Below are 21,150 nucleotides of genomic sequence, written 5' to 3' on the forward strand. Positions count from 1 at the left end.
CTTGATTAAATGCATGTGCTGTTCTGTGAAATCTTCTGTATTGGTATGAAAAAGAAATCAGTTACAGAACAGTAACTGATTTAGTAAATGGACTCCTGGTTTTTCACTGGAACTGTATTTTACATGCTGGATGTTAATTTATCAGCATCAAGTGACTTCCCTTCATGCTGTTTTTCCCACTAGTTCTCAGGCATAAGATGTTATTTAAGCATTCTCAATGAGTCTGCATACACACTTGGGAGACTTCCCAAGTGTGTCTCTCTCTGGGGGGCAGTGGTTTTGCTATTTTTAGCTTGATTTCTTCAAATCTTCCATTTCCTTTGTGTGAGAAACTTCACTAATTGTAAAGAGGTTGAACCATATAGTAAATGAACCTCAAAGTTGCATGGGAAGCTTTCACTCCACTACCGAGAAACCTATCAGCACTGTCTGGGCATTTTTGCCTAACCCTCTGATGGACTGAGCTACTCCGAGCAGCTGCAGACACATTAGGGTGTAGCCTGAGACAAAAGTTCTACAGCTCAGAAACAGTTTTTGTAGGGACGCTATCTGTGCACTGTTTATTTTCACTGTGTCTGGGGTCTTCATTTTTGTCTGCTGGTGAACTCCATCTGGCCATAACTCTTGGTGGTTTATTGCCTCTGTACTGAAGTACAATCCAGAAGGTGTGATGGGAGAAATTAAAACATCTGCTGCAGGGAGAAAGAAAAACTGCATTAACTAGTGAATATTTAAATGAGGAAGAAAGACTTCTTAGTTCAGGAATGTTGAACTAGCATGGGAAGTGTTCAGATGTAGACCTGGTGACTGAGAGTGATCTGAAGTCAGCGGCCTGCACGTCTGGCCTAAACTTCAGCTTCCTTTCTGGAAGGGTACAGGGCTCCTGAAGGCCCTGTGCCTTGTCTGCCAGCCTTGTGTGGGTGTCTGGTGCCTCAGAACTAACTGAGCCTGAATTGAACCCTCTCTCTGGGGAGTGCTGTGCAGGAAGGGCTTTCTTCAGCTCCCTGAAAAAGTGCCTTGGGAACATGCATGAGGATACGGGGTGGCGCCTATATGTGGAGAGATCTTGTGTTTTTCTTGAAAGTGTGAGATGATCTGCTTGTGAGCTGCCTCCTCACAGAAGTGGGGCTGGCTGAGTCAGTGCCCAGGGCCTGATGTCAGGATTGATTGGCAGAAGCCTGGTGAGGACTGGGAAGGTGTAAAGCAGGTTCAGGGACTGGTTCTTTAGAGGGAGTGAGCATAACCTCTGCCCTCCCCTGTTTGGGTTTTTTTTTCCCCTAGGTTAAGGGACTATTAGATGGGAGCATTGACAGTGGGGAAGAGCTGGGATTTGGATACTTGCTTCCTACCACAAATGTTCATGTGATAATGTGGGAGGCAGATCTGGGTCCAGCTGTGTGAGGGTGAGGACTCTCCAGGGTGTTCTCAGAATTCCACTGAGCTCTGGCCCCAGCTCTGAGGAAGATGGGAATGCTCATGAATTTTTCTCTTTTGTGCTCAGCAGAGCACTTCCTGTGGCATTCAGGCATGCTGCAACAGCTTCCTCTACTGCATTCTTCCCTGGGAAGCATCTGAAATACGCTTTTCTTTTCTGTGTAGGAACTTGAAACTGCTTTGTTCTTGCATGATTTGGGAAAGATTATGTTGTTTTTAGCTGACAGGCTATAACTTCTCCTACTGTCTTGGTTGCTCTTGCTTACTGTTTCCCTTCCAAAGCCTGAGTCAGGTGGTGGTTGTGAAATCTGTCTGTTAGATCAGTGTCTGTACATATATGTGCTGTGTTGACCTAGGTAGTGGAACAGATTTTATGCTCTAGGGAACCGTGAACCTATAAATAAATCAATCCTTTAAGTAATTATTTTGTGGTTTTTTGAATAATCTGGCTCTCCCACCTCATCCTCTTTTTCAGAGGATCACAGAATTAAGCTCTTATAATGACATCTTGCAGCGTAAAATCAGCATTTCATTCTGATACGTCTCTCTGTGATAAGATGGTATTGCAGCTCTTGAAATCAAATTTGAAATGTCCTGCTGGATTTGACAATTTAGACAAAAAGGAACATGTAGCAATGTAGTGGGTACTATTATTATCTACTAACATAGTAGACGTAATAACATTAAACATTGATGAAACATGCAAAAACTCTCCTTGCAGTTAAATGCTTAAAACCCTCCCCCCAAATCCTATGACTTCAAGTACCCAACCCAAAGAAAAATAAAACACACCTTGCAAACCCCAGCTAACCACACTGTTATCTCTTTTATGGAGCTAGGTGGTTGAAGCAGGAGTTAAAATTATTGTCTGATGTGAGGGAATGCTGGAGCTGAGCAGGAATTTTCTCATGCATGTTTGGTGGAAGATGGCTGTGAGGAGGAACAGTAAGATTTTGGAAAGGAGGAGAAAAAACTGTAAGAAGCTCAGGAGGGACTTAAAATTTCTCCAACTTGATGTTGTAAATGCTGTCTGGAATTACATAGGACAACAAGGAAAATGGTCTCATGTTGTTTTGGTTCTTGTGGTATTCAAGGAAACAGGGTTTGGAACAGCATCTGCAAATCAACTGAATTGTCTGGAAGAACCTGGCCTGCAACGGTCTCTTCTTTTCAATAAGACACTGTCCTAGACCTCAAGGTCTGGCTGACAGGAAATTATAATAGTATCAATCAGACTTGGCCTGTTGAAGTCAAGAATAATCCAGGTAAAATGTGGTCACTGAGGTGTGATTCTTGGTGCTTTATGTAACCAAAACTCAGTTCAGCATTTTTACACTGTTATGCTGTTAAATGTACATTGCCCTGAGAAATACTCCTGCTGGTTCAGCAAGAACTGACATGACTGGTGATGCTGTATAGATAAGATGTGGCTGAAGGAAGCCACTTGAGAGTGCTGAGCAAATAAGTGCCTCAGAACAAAAAATGAAATTCAATGAAATATCACAAATGATATTTAAAAAAACAGCCGGCATGCAAGAAGCAGAAGAAGACAGGGTAGCACTGCAAGATGGTAATGCAGCATTTGCATCCTCAGCCATGTGATAGTCCCTGTTTGTGGCAATAAAGGTTGAAGTAAATTCCTGGCCAGAGAGACCTGTGTGGAAGAACTAGTGAACCATGACATCCTTCATCTGGGTTGGCTTTTTTGGTATAGAAAATGAACACATGAATATTAAAGCAGTCAAAATAACTTGTAAATCTTTGTTGTTGAAATTAATTACATTGCTGACAAGAACCCTTAAATCATCACATCAGATGCTCCAAACTAACTGAAACCATATACTCACAAAGGCAGACAGGAAAGCTCTCTGGAGGGGGAGGCTGAGGCAAGGAGGCAAAACCTCAGCATGGCTGTTAGTGGAGCATCTCTCTAGGCATGGGTCTCTTGTGCATGAGCTCCATCAAAAGCAGCATGGCCAGCAGTTCAGGGGAGGTGATTCTGCCCCTCTGCTCCACTCTTCTGAATACTACATCCAGCTCTACAGTCTCTAACATGAGAAGGACATGGACCTGCTCGGGAGGGTCCAGAGGACACTCAGAAGATGGTCAGAGGGCTGGAGCACCTCTCCTGTAAGACAGGCTGAGAGGTGGAGTTGTTTTGATGCCTGAAGAGGCCACCTAAAACAGAGACTAGACAAGAATAAGGGAATAAAGGTAGGTATTTATTTGAAGGGCCTTCAAAGGTACACCCTGGGGAGACAGAGGCTAATGCCAAGATGGACCCCAAGACGGATGACAGGTCATGAGTTCTTCACACTTTTATAGGTTTGGTTCATTTGTGTATCAGTGTTAATTCTGCAATTAAAGCTTCAGTTAATGATGTAATTTCCCCTCAGCTTGCCCCCCTCTCAAAGGCTTTTGGTTTATACTTTTTGGGCCTAGGAACATCTGGGTGTCCTTGAAGACAAAGCCTGGAGAGGCTTTGTTATGTCTACCTAGCATGAGAGAGCAGAAGTTAACAGGCTACAAGAAACTTCAGAGTTACACACTAGGCAGTACAGGATATGGAAAATATGGAAGTTAAAACTTAAGGTATCAGTTTCACCTGGAGAAGAGAAGGCTCTGAGGAAACCTCATTGCAGCCTTATGGTATCTAAAAGGGACTACAAGAAATCTGGAGAGGGACTTTTTACAAGGCCATGTAATGATAGGACAAGGGGGATGGCTTTAAACTGGAAGAAAGTAGATTTAGACTAGATATTAGGAAGAAATTCTTTACTGTGAGGCACTGGAACAGGTTGCCCAGAGAAGCTGTGGATTCTCCATCCCTGGAAGCATTCAAGGCCAGGTTGGATGGAGCTCTGAGCAACCTGGTCTAGTGGAAAGTGTCCCTGCCCATGGCGGGGGGTTTGGAACTAGGTGATCTTTAAGGTCTCTTTCAACCCAAACCTTTCTATGAAAAGCAACCCCATAGTAAAGCATTGTGAGAATCTTTGTTTTGGTTTGTGGCTTTAACTTGGCTTTTTAATTGTTACAGAACAAAGAACCTCTCTAGGTTACCAGGGAATATAAACAAGAAGCAAAGAATATATACAGTCTTGTATTTCTTACTGCTTAAAAGCAGTGAATTGCAGAGAAACAAGATTGAAATTTAGTAGTCCTTGAGGAGACCTGATTTCTTTCCTGAAGATTTTGTTTTGAAAATGGTCATGCTGTAGGGTTGTGGGTTGTATGTTTTATAATTTCTTTTTATGTCAAATGGGCAGAATGGTATTACATCTTTTCCTATGTTTTTATCAGGCATCAAGGGCTACAAATGAGTTCTGTCTTGGCAGTTGCTACTTCTGACCTTTTTTTTTTTTATTACATGCTTTTTAGCTCGATATTTTGACATGCCTGGGCTTTGATTCCAGTGGCTATAGTGAAAGTGTCAAAGGACAAATAGTATTTCAAAGGGTGAGAACTCCTTTTACACATCTTCTCTGAACACTTTTTTTGCCAGCTGTGGAAGGAGCTTGTTTTTTGAACAGTTTCCCAATCCTGGCTTGTTTCTGTTCAGCTATGTTTACCCTGTGGGTGTTGGGGATATGGAGCTACAAAGACAGAAAGGAAGAATTCACATTTGCTAGGTATGCTTTTGACAATTGCTGTTTCATATCCATTGATTTGCTTAGAGCTGTTGGTAGGGCAAATGGCGATGAAAAAAACAAACACTTGGAAATAAGTACATCTGTATAGCAAGACAGTCTTCTCAAAGAAAGTGGCTGAAAATCTGAATTTTCTATACGCTGCATTTGTATGCATAATACTACGTTGCCATTTTCTTTCCGTATACCATTTGATCCCCAGCAAACTCTGAGTGGGTGGAATGTGTGGGACTTTGCCTGTTCTGCCAGAGCTGATCATGTCTTCTGTGACTGGTAAATCAAAGTAGCAGCAGCGTCCCACCAGACCTTGATGTCTCTTGCTAGTCATGCTCCAGTCACAAAGCAAGCTTACTGATAGCTTCACTGGGTTTCCTCCCTTCTTGCCAAAAAATACTCTCTAATTACATGTATTGCCAGTAAATAGAGATTACATACTGAGTAGGTGTTAAGTTTCAGTGCAGGTTATACAAGGCCTGACACCACCTTTCCTACTATCACCTCCCTAGCTCTTAAAATGCCCCAAACACTGTTAGTGTTAGGCAGTTTAGACAGGTCACAGCTAGCTTGTTTCAGTAGAAGAAACTTCTTACTTTTCTTTGAAGATGAGTTCTTCAGCTTCACTCTATCTTAGAGCTTTTGAATTATTAGAGTTTGGATTGAGTCTGTATCAGCTGATGCATTCAAAAAAGTGAAGCTCAGACTGACTGAACTTGTAAAAGTGGGAGTCTGTAGGACTGGGATCTCTGGGAAAGGCAGATTTGCCATGTGCAGTACTTCTGTCATTGTGTAGTCTGACATGCCTCCCACTTTGAACAGGATGACTTGAGGAGTGTTCAAGTGGGTCTGGGGTTTTTCTTTATTCTGTCCTGCTAGACTCTGTAAAGAAGTGGTTTGTTGATGCTGAGCTTTTCTGAAGCTGGTAGGAAGGATGACTTAATACGTATGGCTAACCTAACCACATCTAGAGTGAAAATACGACGTGTGCTTAAGAGAGGCTTTCCAGCGAGACAAGGACGATAATAAGTCTTTGCAGTTCTGCCCAGTCAGTGGTAAATTATCGGAGTGCTTGTTTTCACAAGTCCTGTGATACAGATGAGTCATTCTTAAAAGATAAACAGATCTGCCCAGATACTACATTCTGTTATGTTCAGTGGTCCTGAGCAGAGCCAAAAGCCAGAAGAGAAGTATGGCAGAATGAAAAAGTACTCTCCTCTGTGTGTTGATGTATCAGATTGAGGTTTCAGGATCGCTATCCTTACCCACCTTCCCCTAGCAAAGCTGTCAGTAGATGAATTGCATAGGAAAACTTCAGTAACCCAGAACTCTGAGCTTCCCGGTTTGATTTCCACACAGATGAAGGTGGAACTACATTTAGCACACAGTGCTCTCCTGTGCGCAAGTCATTACTAGATCAGCCTTGGCCAAACTTCCAAATTAGTACTTTTTGGATAGGCTGAGTCAGAAGCAACAGCTGCTGCTGCTGCAAGGATGAAAAATGAATCAGCTGCAAAAGGTTCATTAGTGAACAAAGGAGGCCTACCAGGGCAGAGCTTTAAAGTGACTTGGCTAGTGTATCTAAACTCAAAAATTATTACTTCAGAGATTCCCATGTCCCCTTGGACTTTAGGACTGCCTCATGAACAGACTCATGACTGTGCAATGATCTTTGTCAAGTCTCAGAGTAAACCATAGCAGAACTGGGATTACAAGGTGGGCATGAACTGGCCTCTAGGGTAAGGAGAAGCCAGTTGTTGTGGTGGTTGGTGGTGTCTGCCTGAGTTCCACCTCATGGTGGAAGGGGAGCAATGGACTCCTACTGCTGTTGGTGTTACCAGGCAAGTGATACGTGTCATCCTGAGCTTGAGTGGCCATGCTGGACTCCACAACAGGATCGTATTTTGGGAAACTCTCAGAGCAAGAACTTCTAAGGCCTTACTGGAAAAAGAAACCTGATTGCTGTACTAGGCTGAAGTTTCAGGAGTGGAAGTTTTGTAGTCATATGGAAATCCAAAAGCAAGTTAAGCCTCCTGAGGCACTGCTAAATTGAAGGCCTCCTGTCACTTGCTGGTAGAGACAAGTTTTGCTCTGCTGTGCTGTTATGGTATGTTTCCCTGGTGTTCTCACCTAGTGTCAATAGAGGGACTGTATCCATTTCAGTCAGGTCAAAACCTGGTGTCCAAAATCAGCATGAACATCATATGCTGAACAGCATGGTTATGCTTTTCCCTACGCTGTCTCATTGTTCTTGCTGAAGTGTGAGATGGTTTTCATGACACCAGAGCCCCATAGTGGGTATCAGGCTTTTATCCTAAAAAACCACCTCAGGGTATTGCTATACCCAAACTGAAAAGCCATTTAGGAACAGACAAGGAAACAATGGGATATATGTGCAGGTTACCCCTGAACTGAGACCAATTTTTAGTTTTATAAGTTTTGAGAAACAGGTAAGCAGGGACAAGATGACAAATCAAAGCTGTATGAAGTAAGTTCCTGCACAGCTGTCTGTTTCTTTTTTGTAAGACCATCAAATTATTTTGACAATTCTTATTATTTTTTAAATAATCTGCTCTTTGTTGCAATATAAAATGAAATTTAGAACTGGAAGAGCTGTCAATGAGAAAAAGAGATGCCTGTGATGAGTGTTAGCTGCCTCTGCCCTGTGTGACAAACACTTTTGGCTTTATAGTTCTTAATCATCAGAATTTCAAACAAAAACCCATATGCAACTTTCTTAGGGAGACCTTCTTAATCAAACTTTTGAAGGGGGAGGAACCCACTCACATGAGCCCACAAGGCTACTGGGGTTTGGGTTCAAAAGCTGAATCTGGAACCCTGCTGATTATACGAAGTGTTGTTACAGCACTTGCTTAATTTCCTTCTTGGAACATGTGGAAGTAATTATAGGGTGGCTGGAAGAAGGCACAGGGAGGCTGGATGTTACAGTGGGGATACTGCAACACGTGTATCAATCAACGAGGCCCGTGGAAAGGAAATATATATGGACGGATTCTTGGTAGATGTTTCAGAGATGTTTATTTCTCCAGCCGCAGGGCCGGGGCTCTGCCGAGGAACTGCTCAATCACGGGACCCGAGGGTCCCTGCCCACACAGGGGAACACAAAACAACCGATGGGGAACGAGGCTGAGCAGGGGCAGGGAAATCCCGTGTCTGTCCCAGGGCCCCTCTGCCAGGGCTACATGGCAGGGGGAGGAGACCCCAACAGCTGGAAGCAGCCTTAGAAAACAAAAGCAAATGAAATGTGGGCCACTTGTAAATCTGTATTGTGCCCATGGGTGGGAGCAGGTTTCTGTATTAAATTAGCTTTTTTGCCTCCACTGTACTGCTGACTCTAACTGCAGCCCAGATGCAAATTGTTTACACTGTCCTGGCAGTATGGGATGCTGTAAAGTATTGGTCAGCTGGTCTTCGTCTTTACAGGACATGAGTAAGCTTCATGAGCTTCCACATACATCACCAATAGCTTTAATTTATTTGTGTGTGTGTGCAGCAATAAGATTACTTTATCAGAAGATCTTAAAAGTACTTCTGCAGTTGTTCCCAGTTTGCTTCCTCCTCCTTGTTAATGTTTCCGGAATTAATTTATCATCCTGGCTTTGTTTAGAAGCACCAGGCTTTTGTCTTATGATGTGGTGTTATCCTGATGTCCAGAATGCCCGGCACAGATGAGAGCCCTGCTGCAGCCAGCCCTGTGCAAACATAAGGCAGAGCCAACTCTGAAAAACTTGGCAGTGTTAGTCTCGGAACCTGTCAGGCTGAATCACTTGGGAATGTATCTGAGGGAAGCATGTTACAGGTGGGCCTATTACAGGGAAAATAATACAGTTGTCACAGTGAGTAGCACTCTTCTAGGGAGGCAGATGTGCTGCTGGAGTGCAGTTGTGTTTGGTTGCTGCTTTCCATCACAGAAATCTTCCTTTCACAGATGCGTTTTTTGTTAGACCTGGAATAGGTCTAACATAGCATACAGCAAAGGCTGTCCTGTTTTGGAGGGAGAAAGGAACTTGGAAGGTGTAACGTTTATTTTTCTGCTAAAATATCAGTGATACTGGGAATTCTTTACCTGAAGCAAGCCTTTTAAAGGGCAGAGAGAAGTATGTTTTATATCCAGACAATCTGTAGCACTGTAGAAGCACCAGTGGCAGCTTCCTATAGCCCAAACATTTTGACTCTGGCAGAACATAAATATAATTTGCATTTTAGACTAAGCTTTGATGCTAATGGTTTTCTTTTTAAGAGATAGATAAACTACTGGGGGAAAAAAAAAAATCATATTTCTAATAGAAAGGCAGACAAGACCCATAATTAATGTTGCACTAGCAGGCTTCCTCCATGGTTGGCTAATCACAGCTGAGTGTTAATAAGCATAGAGTTTTTTTAAATACTGTTGTAACATGTTAATTAAGATAATTCGTCTCTATGTGTCTCTTGAGTTACCAGATGGCGACTGCATTGGTGGAAGGCTGCAATTAGAGTCTTTTCTTTCTTGCTTTTTTTTCCCCTGCCCTAAGGGGGAAAAAAAAAAAGAAGGAAAAAGAAAAAAAATGCAGCTTTAGTGTGTATGGGATGGCTGTGAGGGGTGCCTGGTACTGTACACATTTTAAGTGTTTGTGTCTAATTATATAACTGCACAGCGATATGATTATATATACAAATCTCTTTGCTTTGGTTCTTCTCATTTACCCACATTATGACATTAAAAAATAATAAGCCTCCTCTTCAGAGTATGCCCTTGCTGGGGAAACTGTAATTTCCCTGTGAAGACTCCCGTCCTGCTCAGTTTGGTCTTCTGTCTTTGAATTCAGAATAAGCAGCATCTGGAGCCAGTAAAGACAGAGAGCTTATTTTTCAGTGGACTTTGGCCTCTGCTTAATACACAGAACCCAAAAGAGGGTTATGTTTTGCAGTGTGTTTTTAGGAAGGCTTAAAATATTTTAGGGGCAGGGTCAGTAAGAAGTGTGTGCACTCACAATGGAGGCCTTTTATTGACTTCTGCCTCCTGTAAGTTAAATATAAAGAGGTCCTTTAGCCTCAGCTGTTGTGACTGGGCCCCAGCAGCAGCTGCTGTATCGGGTTTGTCCCTTTGGGAAATGGCCCATCTGCTCATGTGCTAGAGAAAGCCAGAATGCCGAAAAGGAGCAGATTCAAAATCTGTTCTCCTGCTTCCAATCCTCATCTCCACCCCAGAAATTACAGACCAGTGGAAAACCTGGGCATCTGGTAATCTCTATTTTATGGAGTGAATCCTGTCTCCGGCTAGAAACACACCTAGTTGTCAACTGTTGCCAGCTGGCAGAGGATGGCTTCAGTCTGGGTCCCTTCTCACATGATCTGTCTGCAGCTACTGTGTTTGTACAGTTAAAGCACACAGGTTAGTCCACTGGTGGGCAGTAAGCAAAAAAACCCCAATAATACCTTGAGCTACCTGAAAGGGGAGCAAAGCATGCTTCACCTCCACCAGGAGGGATCCACTTGTCCTCTAGGGAAAAGGCTTTTTAATGACTGCAGCACACATTTGTGTTGGAATTTCATTGTGTGGGCTAAAAAATGCTCTGAAGATGGTGGAAAAGGGCAAAATCTCAAATATTATTCCCAGATCAGGTCCTTGTGCTTCTTGGAGCCAGCCTGCCAAGAGAAACCCGGGTCTAAAGCGTGTGGCTCTTTGTGTTCAGCACAAACCTGCTGTTACAAGCAGTGACATTTGTCCCTGAAATGCTTGATGAACCACTTCCTAGCCTAATATTAATCCAGGCTCTCTGCCTGGGAAGGACAATGCAGGAGCAGAGGGTGCGTAGTGGGAAGCTGCTGTGCTGAAAGCTTTTGAATGCATCCAGGCAAACATGGTTAGTCGGAAACCTGAAGGTATTTAGCACTCAGAAATGGAGCTGGCACTCTTGCTGGAAAATGTGGGTGGAGGTGACTGCTTTTCTATCTGCCACTAAAGCACATCCCCTTGTCATTGCTTTCTCAACAGGAAGGAAGGTGTGGGTGGGGAGCAGCAGGGCTGTTGATCAAAGCTTATCAAGGTGTTTTTTCTCTCCAGACCAACTGCCTCGGAAGTGTTTCTTTCTTTGGTAAAAGACGCTGTTTACTTGACCTATCTAGTCTGAAAGGGGTATGAAATGGTAACAGACTTGCTTCTTACTAAAACTAAACTGCTGGTGAGGGAGGGGCTGCCAAAAGAGGCTTCTGCTGTTTATAGGCTGGTTTGTGTGTACAGGGGAAGAGAAGAAAAACAAGGATCTTGCCTCTCTGGATTTCACACTGAAAGTGAGGCTGGCTAGTCATCTTCCTCCATCATCTCCCTCTCTGCAGAAAACTCCTGGAGCCAAACACCAGTCCTGTCTCAGGCAGAAGGAAATCTTGTGTGTGACTGAACGCCCTGGTGTAAGAAGAAAAATTCCTGACTGAAAAAGAAGCTTGTGGAATTTTTTTGTTCTGCAGTCACCCTGTTTTCCCTCTGCTCCCCCAGAGAATGACACAGCAGGAGATTTGGGTTAGAAGGACGTGACAAGTAGCTCTATGTTCTTTGAATAAAATAGGTGTCTATATATTTTTTAATCTTTTTTCTTCTCAAGGCAGGAAACCACCTTTAGCCTAGACTCGTCAGAGCATAGGGGATAAAGTTGTCATGAGAAAAGCAGCTAACTTGGACAGTGAATTTCCTGTCTGATAGTTCCAAAGGGTTTACAAAATAAGTGCTTGGTGTTGAAAATGGCACAAATGCCAGTTGCATGTGTTCCTTTGGTTTTGGTGCTACTTTTCAGGTTTTTTCCTCTCAGTAGGTGCATAGTGGAATTTGAGTTCATCATATGCTAGGTAAGGATCTGTCCTACCTTAACAAATGTGGAAGTGTTTGAGACAATGTCTTCTCTTCAAGGAAAAGCTATGCTGAAAAACAAAAAAACCCCACCCAAACCCAAACAAACATACCAAAACAAAACCAAAAAAGACCCAAACCAAACAAATTTAATTAAAGTTACTTGCAGTGTGTTCTCTTAAGTGTAACCTGGGGCACTGGAGTCTGTCTGCAGCACTGGGAGGCTGATGTGTTCCTCTAGTTGCTCAAGCAGCTGCTAAGTCAGCTCAGTGCTGTGGCTGACTACCCTGCTGCTGTGGCTAAGGACAGTACTGACGCTAATATCTGGCTGGATTACATTCATGCTTCTCTGAGTACTGGTGACAGAGGCTGGGAGTATATCCAAGTACTGGGCAAAGGGAGAAGTAAATTCTTTCCTTATTGGCTTACTGAACAACCAGGAGATTAGCGGAGAGGTTGAGTAGCACCCTGCTGGCAAGAACTGAAATTCTGCACTGAGAGAAAACAATGTCTCTTCTCTCATTAGCAAATATGGCCAGAGCTCTTGTTAGGAAGCAACTGAATGCATTTGCTAAAGCCAAACCCATGTTCAGTATCACCCCTGAGTGGGATCTGCAGGCAACACTCTGCTAGAATTGCCAGACCCTACAGAAGCTGAAGAGAGCATTCTTGCTGCTCCCTGGCTTGCTCTTCTAGGCTGCTGACTGCATCAGGCTGTCAAGTTTTTATTGTGAAAAAGCATTGTGTAAAAAAAGATGAAGCCCTGTGTATGAATTTGCATGCAAATAGCAACTGATAAAAACCCCACTATTGCTACAGGCCCATTCAGGGCACTAACTGGAAAAGAACTGTGAATCTGGCTCTGTTGTATTCAGCATGGTGTTAACCTGAAAATGCACAGCATCTGCAGAAGGCTTCAGACGGAATTGGTATTTCAAACCACCCATTTAGCTGTGGCAAGACCCAGATTGAAGGTAGGAGTAGAGAGGGAGTGTTACTCCCCTAGAGTCTGGAAGGTCCTTGCCAGAAATTAGTAATTGCTTTTGCAGTTCCCTCAGCTATACTGAGGTGATGCATACATGAATTATCCAAGTTGAAAATGAAGGTTTCTGTAGCAGGGACAAGTAACTGGAAGATAGGGATATCTCATGTTTATTTTGAGTGCTTTTCTAGATACGCTGTTTGTAAGGCTGGTGACGAGTCCTGTCTGAGAGAATAAAGGTGACAGTGTTTTGGAGAACTGGAGACTTGGACAGAGAAGTTCTTGCCACTGTGGAATGTGCTGAAGCACAGCTTTTAAGAGAGTGAACAGGCAATGACTGTGACCAGGAGGAAACCTTCCTGTGTGATAGGAGATATGAGAAGAGACAAAAAGGTGGCAAGCCAACCTTTTCTGAGTGACTCCACAGAAATCCTACTATAGGGCAGTCAAAGTAGTACAGGAGAGCTAGGATGAGGCTTCAGAGAAAACAGCATGAAAGAAATGGCATGGCCTCTAGCACTGGAACAATTTAATTGGGTGCTTATGTGTTCTGCTTCACAAAGATGTTTGCTCACCAGGTTAAGACCTGCTGACATGAGACATCATGACAAGTTTAACCAGACTAGCCAGGGGAATATTTGTCTTGATTACGAGGGTGGTTTTTGTTTGTAGGATGTTTTTCTTCTGAGAGTCTTGATAGTATCTGTTAAATGGAGTAAAAGTTGTAGATGAAGACAGAGAAGTACTGAGCTTAGCATCTTCCATTTCCAGTTTTCACATCACACAAAAGTTGTGATAGGTCTAAAAGGCCAGGAGGTGTTAACAACATCCGAGCAGGGCACATGCTCAGGGTATCCAGCAGAACAGTTGTTAACACAAATGGCTTCCAAAGTGCTTCAGCATAGACCTGTATGGCTCCTCTGACACTGCTCTGGGGACAGTCAAACCTGCTAGAGCACTTGTGTAGTCAGTCAGGGATTTATCTGAGGTTGAGTCCAGCTTCCTCTTGAAGTTGCTGGGATTTGGGCCTGACTCATGTAAAGAGGCACTTTAATTTGTCAAAACTGTTCCTGTCCCAGTTTTAGTGACCTTTGTGCCCTGCTGTGGAGAAGAAGAAATATTACTGGATGTTCAGTGCAAAACATCCTATTGTTAAGCTAAATGCAGTTGTCTGCCCAGGTAAGGGGAGCAGTGCCATGGCTTGTTTTCCCTCAGTTACAAACTTACAGTTAGGCACTCTGGCAGATCATGATTAGAAGGGGGTTTATGCTTGCTTGGTTGGTTGGGGGGTTTTTTTGTTTAGTTGTTTGTTTGGGTTTTGTTTGTTTTTCTCATAAGAATGCATTTTGTTAAGGAGGATTGGGTTTTCATCTCTGTGTAGTCAGACTAGCCAGTAAAACATGTTAGTGACTGAAAAACAGTTCGGGTGCTTGGTGCAGAAAGGAGGGGTGTAAGATCCTTTGTAGAGTCCATGAATCTTACTAGTTGAAAAAAATAAAAGAGACAGTGCCAAACAAATAAGACTGTAGCGAGGTCTTGGACTTCTGTGTGGTGGTGTGCCTGTGCAAAGAAGGTTAATACTGGGGAGCTTTTATAATTCTGTGGCAATTATCCAGTCAGATTGAAGTATGATTTAATCTTTCTTTGTATGTGTAAGTGGAGTGTATTGTTCTTCGTCCTTGCCATAACAGGCTCATCCTGCTTGAGCTTTGTAAATCTTCTGCTTATCTGTGAATTTCACTCTCAGTGATCAAGAATCAACTGTGCTCCTGTCGTTTATGTTCTGAGCACTTAAACCCCTCACTTTTGTGTCAGCACACAACAGACCACGTGCTTCCATCTGTGGCATTGTATATGACCGTGGCTCGGGTTTGTGTCTGTTACATTATGCTGGAAATACTTTTAGTTCTGCATCAGGTTGGCGTTCAGGACCACTGCTCAGCTTCAGTTCAGCCAGGACATGGAAGAACCATTTCATCCTTTGGTGATTAGTGTAATCAACTTGGCCAGCTGACATCTCTTACTGTCTCTAAAAGAAGCTGGATTCCAGCTCCTCACAGTTGTCTGTGAATCTGCTGGAAGAGGAAGCAAGTGTGGCTTGCTACTTGAAGCAGAGCCTTGGGAAAGGGAGCTGGTGAAGGTGCAATGTGATGTCACTGTTACTGCAACAAAAAAGAGGTTCCCTAGTGTTGTGGTGATTATTGTCAAGCTGGCAACAGCTATTCAAAGAACATCAGAGCAGTTAACTCTCCTTGAAGGAGGACAGTATTTTTTCAAGTGACCAAAACACAGAAAAATATGGTGCTTACAGGTGATTTGGTGGGAAGCTGGGTGGAAGTACATGCTGGCTTAGTATTTTTTTTCATTTGTATATTAAAAAATTGTCTGTATATTAAATACCTAGTGGTTTGGAATGGCATTTGCTGAAGCTCCAGTGCCTAACTTAATTTCTGCCTGTCAATCTGGAAATGACAATTTCTTTACCTCTGAACAGAGTTCAGTGATGTTCCCTTCCTGTTTTCCAGCAATGTATGCTGGCAGAGAACCAGCACTCTCAGGAGATGTCATAAACTTCAGTACCTCCTAGAAACAGGGCCTTTGGGAGTATTTGCTCCCTTTGCACACAGTGGAGAAATGCTTAAAAGCTATTTTTGTGCATCCTCAAAGCTTGATGAATCAAGATCCTGGCAACAGCTTTGCAAGCCTAGAATGTCAGTAACCCCCTAGGAAGTTGGTAACTTCTGTAACTTGGCTCTCTTACTCTTCCCTGCCTGGCATGAACATTTGTTTTAAGATGTCTCACAAGCCCTGGGATACTTCCAAAAACATGTGTTTCAGGAATGGAGTTGATGAAATTCCTGCATGTATCTTTCTGTTCCCAGTACTGAACCATCCTTCCACAGCCATGCTCCGGAGTGTTCACACAGGCAGCTCTTCCCATCCACCTGCACCTTCTGGCTGCTAACCACAGCCAGGAGTGGGCTGCTCTGGGTGTGCATTCTGGTAGCAGTTGGTGCACACCTTTTTTCACCCCTGAAGTGTCAGTGGTTTACTCTGTGGACAGCAGTAAGTGGGATGCTCTGCGTGGTTTTGTATTGCTGTGAATATACCAGTGCTGCAAACTCGGGACGTAAGCTTTGCTGCTGGGGACATAAAGGGTTGTGCAGAATCAGACTTGGGCTTTTTCTTCGATTAGCCCCAGTTTAGAGTGCACACGTGGAGGCAGTTGAAGAAACCGAAAGCTCAGGGCAGTGAAAGCTTAGGGAATAGGTCACTGCATTGTCTGTCCCAGGCATTCTGGATGCCTCTGTTATGCTCGACTGGGCCCTGGTTTGCAGAGGTGCTGCATTCTGTCAGAGATGCCAGGGAGAGGGAGCCAGTCCAGGAGGGAGCCAGAGGTATTTGACTTTCTCAGTTTTTCAGGTACCACTAGTCCATCATCTTAGCCACCCAAGCCTTGCCTTCAGCAATTTTCAATGCCACCAACACTGTCTAGCAGACCTCCCCAAAGCTGCAGGCTCTGAGATGCTTTGTTCCCCTGAGGTTGCCTTGCAAAGGACAGTCCAGGATCAGCTTAATCTTGTTGAGGGTGGACGGTGTTGATGTTCTGGCTGCGTGATCCAGACCTTTTTTATCTATTTCCCAGCACACAGGCAGTGTTCTTCCATCACAGTGAAGGTGACATTTTAAAATAGTTGTGCACTCCTGGATGCTGTGATGACAAATGAAGGCTGGGGGTAGAGGGAAGGGGAGGTGGCTAATTCTGCAATCTCTTCCCTGTGAATAGGGCAAGTCAGGCACAACTGCCTGAACACACTTATCAGCTACTTCTGTCCTTTCCTGTGCCAAGTGGTCTGTGGAGGTGAGGAGGAATCCAGTTTGCAGTTGCATGGCTGTGCATCTCCTGAAGACCTTGCCTGAAAAGGCCGAGTCAGGGTTCTGCAGGTGCTTGATGTGGTGGTATTTCCAAGCCTTTGAGAGCGCTATTCCAATGTAAATGAGCGCCTGTTTCTTGTTGGCTGGCTGATTTTTGTACATAACCGAGAAATCTCATCAGTGTAGGTGGCACTTTATGACAGAAGGGGAACCAAAAGTGAGCTGCTTCTGTGTGCAAAAGGGCTCCTAGTGCAGTGGCCAGGCTTACACATGGGCATAGCTCAGGAGGAAAGGGAACTGTGGGACTGAGCTCTTCGCTGCAATCAGCAGAACAATGTTGTGCACAACTCCCAAGTAATTCCAGGTACTTGTTGTGGTATGAAAAGGTGTAGGGAAGATGTCCTGTCTGCTCTCGAGTTTTGGCAACTCCACCAGTGCCTAGAGAGAGGTACGTGTTAAGTGCTAAAAATATCTCTGGTGCTCAAATGGGTCCTTGCAATTTAGCAAAAAAACCTCTCCTGGACTGCAGATGAACCAGGGCATTTGTCTGTGTGCTTGAATGTGAAATGTGCCATTAATCTGTTGCTTTGGCTGATCCCAACTGCCCTGAGATGCTGCACGGGCTCACAGTGAAAGGAGGTTTAGACTCATAAGGTGCAGGATTAAAACACTGGTTACAAAATTATTGCAGAAAGAAAAGATAAAAAACATGGAAGAGGTAACAGTTAAAACTCAGAGGCACAGGACAGTGGCTTCTCTGAAGCTTATTTAAGAATAAATCCCCTCAAGAACAAAGTCTTCTTGAGAAGCTGCTGCTTAGACCCCTGTTAACCTTTTCTGAAGAAGTAAATTGAATTGCAGTTATAAAGCTGGCAGAACTCATACCAGAGCATTTTTGGCTTCAGTCAGCACTTCATGTCAGGGTTTATTGGTATTTACAAGCACTACCTGTGCTGCATTCTCACATGTGATTAGGTTCAACGGTCGCTTGCACTAAGGCAGTGTGGCAAATTTTTCCACAGTGAACGAATCTCAAGTTTTCTTTTGCTTCTTAAATCTTGCTCAAAATCCAATTACTTGAACTTTGCCCAGCTGTTTGTTGCTGTTTGTCCCACAGTAAATGGGTCACTTAGAGGTAGAACATGACAATGTGTGCTCTGGGGTTTTAAGGACAGGCCTGGGTCACCATGCTCTGATGGAACACCCTGGGTGGGTTGACTGATTTTCCATGCCCCAAAATATCTCAAGAGGGATCTATGATGCATTTTCTTTTATGAACTCTGGGAAGCTGATGTGAATTTTAAGGGAAAAATCTGGATTTCTCCATCTTTCAGCCAGGCAGATACATGTTGTCAGCGGAAGTTATTGGGGCTGTTCTGCAGGGTCATTGTGACCAGCCAGAAGAGAGGAAGTTCTGAGCAAGACAAATATCCTGTTTTCAGTGCAGTTTCCTCAATTTTGGTTTGTTATTTTTATTTGAATGGCTGTTGAAAATTCTGCAAGAAAAGTTCTGGCATGTGCTATGCCTATACCCACTAGTCAGGGTAATGGAGGTGCAAAAAGGAATGTGAAGCACCTTCAGCACTCCAGAGTTTCTATAGGTAAACAGAGGGGTTTTTTAGAAATGTTTTCATAATATACTGAATTCCTTTATAAAAGTAGACTAGAATACTGGTCTTAGGAGACATCCTCTTGAGGTGATCAAGTCCAACCTTTGACAGAACACTATTACAGCTGGTGGTGAGGTCCGAGGCTGTGACCCAGGAAGAGGTGACCGGTCCGGGGAGATGGTCCCGAAAGGAATCGCCTGCCCGAGGTTCGATGTCTTCCTCTCAGCTGCTGGCAGAGGAGCCCTTGCAGAAGCTGTCAGCTCTTTAGTGATTATCAGCTCGTGATTTCAGCTCAGCTCTGCAGGGCAGCCTCTAGGCCAAACCAGACCAGAGAGAGAGACAAGAGGACCCGTATGGCTGCTTCCGCACGAAGGTAGCTTTATTGTGGGTTCTCTCCGGCGAAGGGAAGGCCAGGGACAAGAGCTCTCCTCCCCACAGAGGCGAACTGGTCTTCTTTTATAGGGATACAGGGGATCAGCAAGGGGACCAATGGATTACAGAGGGTCTGGGACAGACCAATGGGTTACAGAACGATCTGCATAGGGTCTCCCAAAGGATTGTGGGTCTACTTTTCCTCACCATGACTCAAAAGTAGTCACCTTTCCAGGGAGTCCTGCTGGGTGATTGCGAAATGTCTTATCTCAGCAGACATCCCTCCAGGGCAGTGGCTGGGCATATCCCACAGAACACCACCATGTAACTAAACTATAGCACTAAGTGCCATGTCCAGTTGTTTCCTGAACACTGCCAGGGATGGTGACTTCACCACTTCCCTGTGCAGCCTGTTCCAACACCTGACCACCCTTTCAGTAAAGAAATTCCTCCTACTGCAGCAAAGCTCTGTTGCCAATCTTGTTGGTGGCATATCTATGTAAAATAGTGAAAATCTGTGTGCTTTTACAGGCTTCTAGGGTGCCTTATGATGGGGCAGGTCTGCACCTTGACACTGCGTACCCATAGTACAGAGGGGGTTTTGCATTCCTCATTTGTTTCAGTAGGTCTTGTGCTCTTCCCCTGCCAGACTAATAGGAAAGCCTGGTTGTTAGGTTCACCCCAGTCTCTAATGAAACAGCTATGGGGAAAAGATAGCACTAAGGATTTCCTGGGTCTCTCTCATGTGGAATCTCTGTTGCGTCACTGTTCAAAAATATCACCAGTTTGGTGCCTGCCAGCTGGACTGTACTACTGGGATAATTAGCAGTATTTAGCAATCACAGAAACTTATCAGAGGTGCTTTCTACCATTGTGTTAACAGCCTTTCTTCTCGGTTTTAGTAGTTTCTTAATTTAGTGGGTGTTTGTTGGTGGAAGTCTGCCTGTGTGTCATATATATTGTGTAACAGGTGTCTTCCTCTGAGATGTCCTTCATGCTGCTTTCTCTTTTACCAGATTGTCCCCAGCCACCACAACCTGAGAATGGAGGCTATAAATGCCACCCTAGCCCTTGCAACAACCCTCTGACTTCAGGCAGTGTCATAGAGTATCTGTGTGTTGAAGGCTACATGCTCAAAGGAGATTATAAATACTTGACCTGCAAGAATGGAGAATGGAACCCAGCCATGGAAGTCAGCTGCAGGCTCAGCCCAGGTGAGCACTCCCTGACTCTAGAATTGCCCTTGTTTTGACTTTTCAGATTATCTTTAAACACTTAGTGTGATGCTGGGGAAGTCCATATGGCTGTCTCTCATTGCTCCAGCAATTTCATAAATGCAGCTCACAATCATGACTCTTTCTTAAAAATGTCTCTTCAGTAGCAGCCCATCAGATGCAGACTTAGTCCCTAATACAAGCAGAAAAGCCATGGAAAGGAGTATAAAGTAGGCAACTTCTTACTTCCGTGGAGCCTCTTACCTTGAGGCTCTCATCCCAGGCATGGGGGAAACACTAATGGAAGCATTTTCCCTGCTGTCTGGTTTTCCTTGATGGGTTTGACAGTACATCTCCCTCAGTGAGTCTGTCCACACGTGTGTGCATGTGTGTAGAATCAGTCTTCCTTGCAAACAGGTTAAGTAACTGTTGGCTTCCTGTGTCAAAAAGCTTGATGGTGCTGCTTTTCACTGTACTGGCAGGAAAGGACATTGCTGACAAATGATTTCTGCTTCTCTCCAAATAGAAGTGGACAGCTTTTGCTTTGTGTCTCTCCCAGCTGAACAGGAATTCCTCCATCAAAGCAGGGAAGTGAAAAGGTTTGCAGGAAAGTGTTCATCATACAGCTCTTAGTTTGCCTACTACTCTTCTGGTTTTAACAGTGGGTATATTGGATAAAGAGAGAACTCCCTCCCCTCTTCCAGGTGGGCTTGTTGATAGAATCTTACTACTCAAGTCATCCTGAGCCAGCAGGATGTACACTTTGGAATTAAGTCTCATAATATATAAAGCAAAATGTGTCAGCTTAACTGGAAGGAAACAGAAAAAAAAAAAAAGTACCTTCATCAAGCTCTTTATGAAGTCCACTGCATATCTGTGAGCTCTGGAACATCCTGTCCTGTCCCAAAGACACTGTCTTTTCAGTGTCTCTGCCATTCCAATAGCCCCTTCCTATGATTTATGAGGAAGGATCTGGGAATTTACCTGGCAGCAAATAGATCCTGAAGAGGCTTTTCAAATTCAGCATAAGCTTCCTTTCCACAGTGATCCCCCTTCCCCTTGCTGCACGCAGGCTGGAGAACAAAGCTGTGCTATTACACATAGTATTCCCTGAATGGCGTTCCTGCATGGTGGCACTTGGTCTAGCTGAAAGATTGTGTTGTGATGAGCAGAAATC

At 44.0% G+C, this 21,150-nt stretch overlaps 1 protein-coding gene across 7 annotated transcripts in view; it reads left to right on the top strand.

Annotated features, from left to right (window-relative positions):
- Positions 1-21,150, top strand: part of SUSD6 (sushi domain containing 6) — a 92,911-nt gene that overhangs the window by 65,382 nt on the left and 6,379 nt on the right. For all 7 annotated transcript variants that reach the window (XM_048308402.1, XM_048308403.1, XM_048308407.1 and 4 more), the window contains one exon: positions 19,776-19,973. In XM_048308402.1, coding sequence (XP_048164359.1) covers positions 19,776-19,973 — 198 coding nt within the window. The remainder of the gene's footprint in view (positions 1-19,775; positions 19,974-21,150) is intronic.

This window comes from Corvus hawaiiensis, chromosome 6 (genome assembly GCF_020740725.1).
Source record: "Corvus hawaiiensis isolate bCorHaw1 chromosome 6, bCorHaw1.pri.cur, whole genome shotgun sequence".
Lineage (NCBI taxonomy): Eukaryota > Metazoa > Chordata > Aves > Passeriformes > Corvidae > Corvus > Corvus hawaiiensis.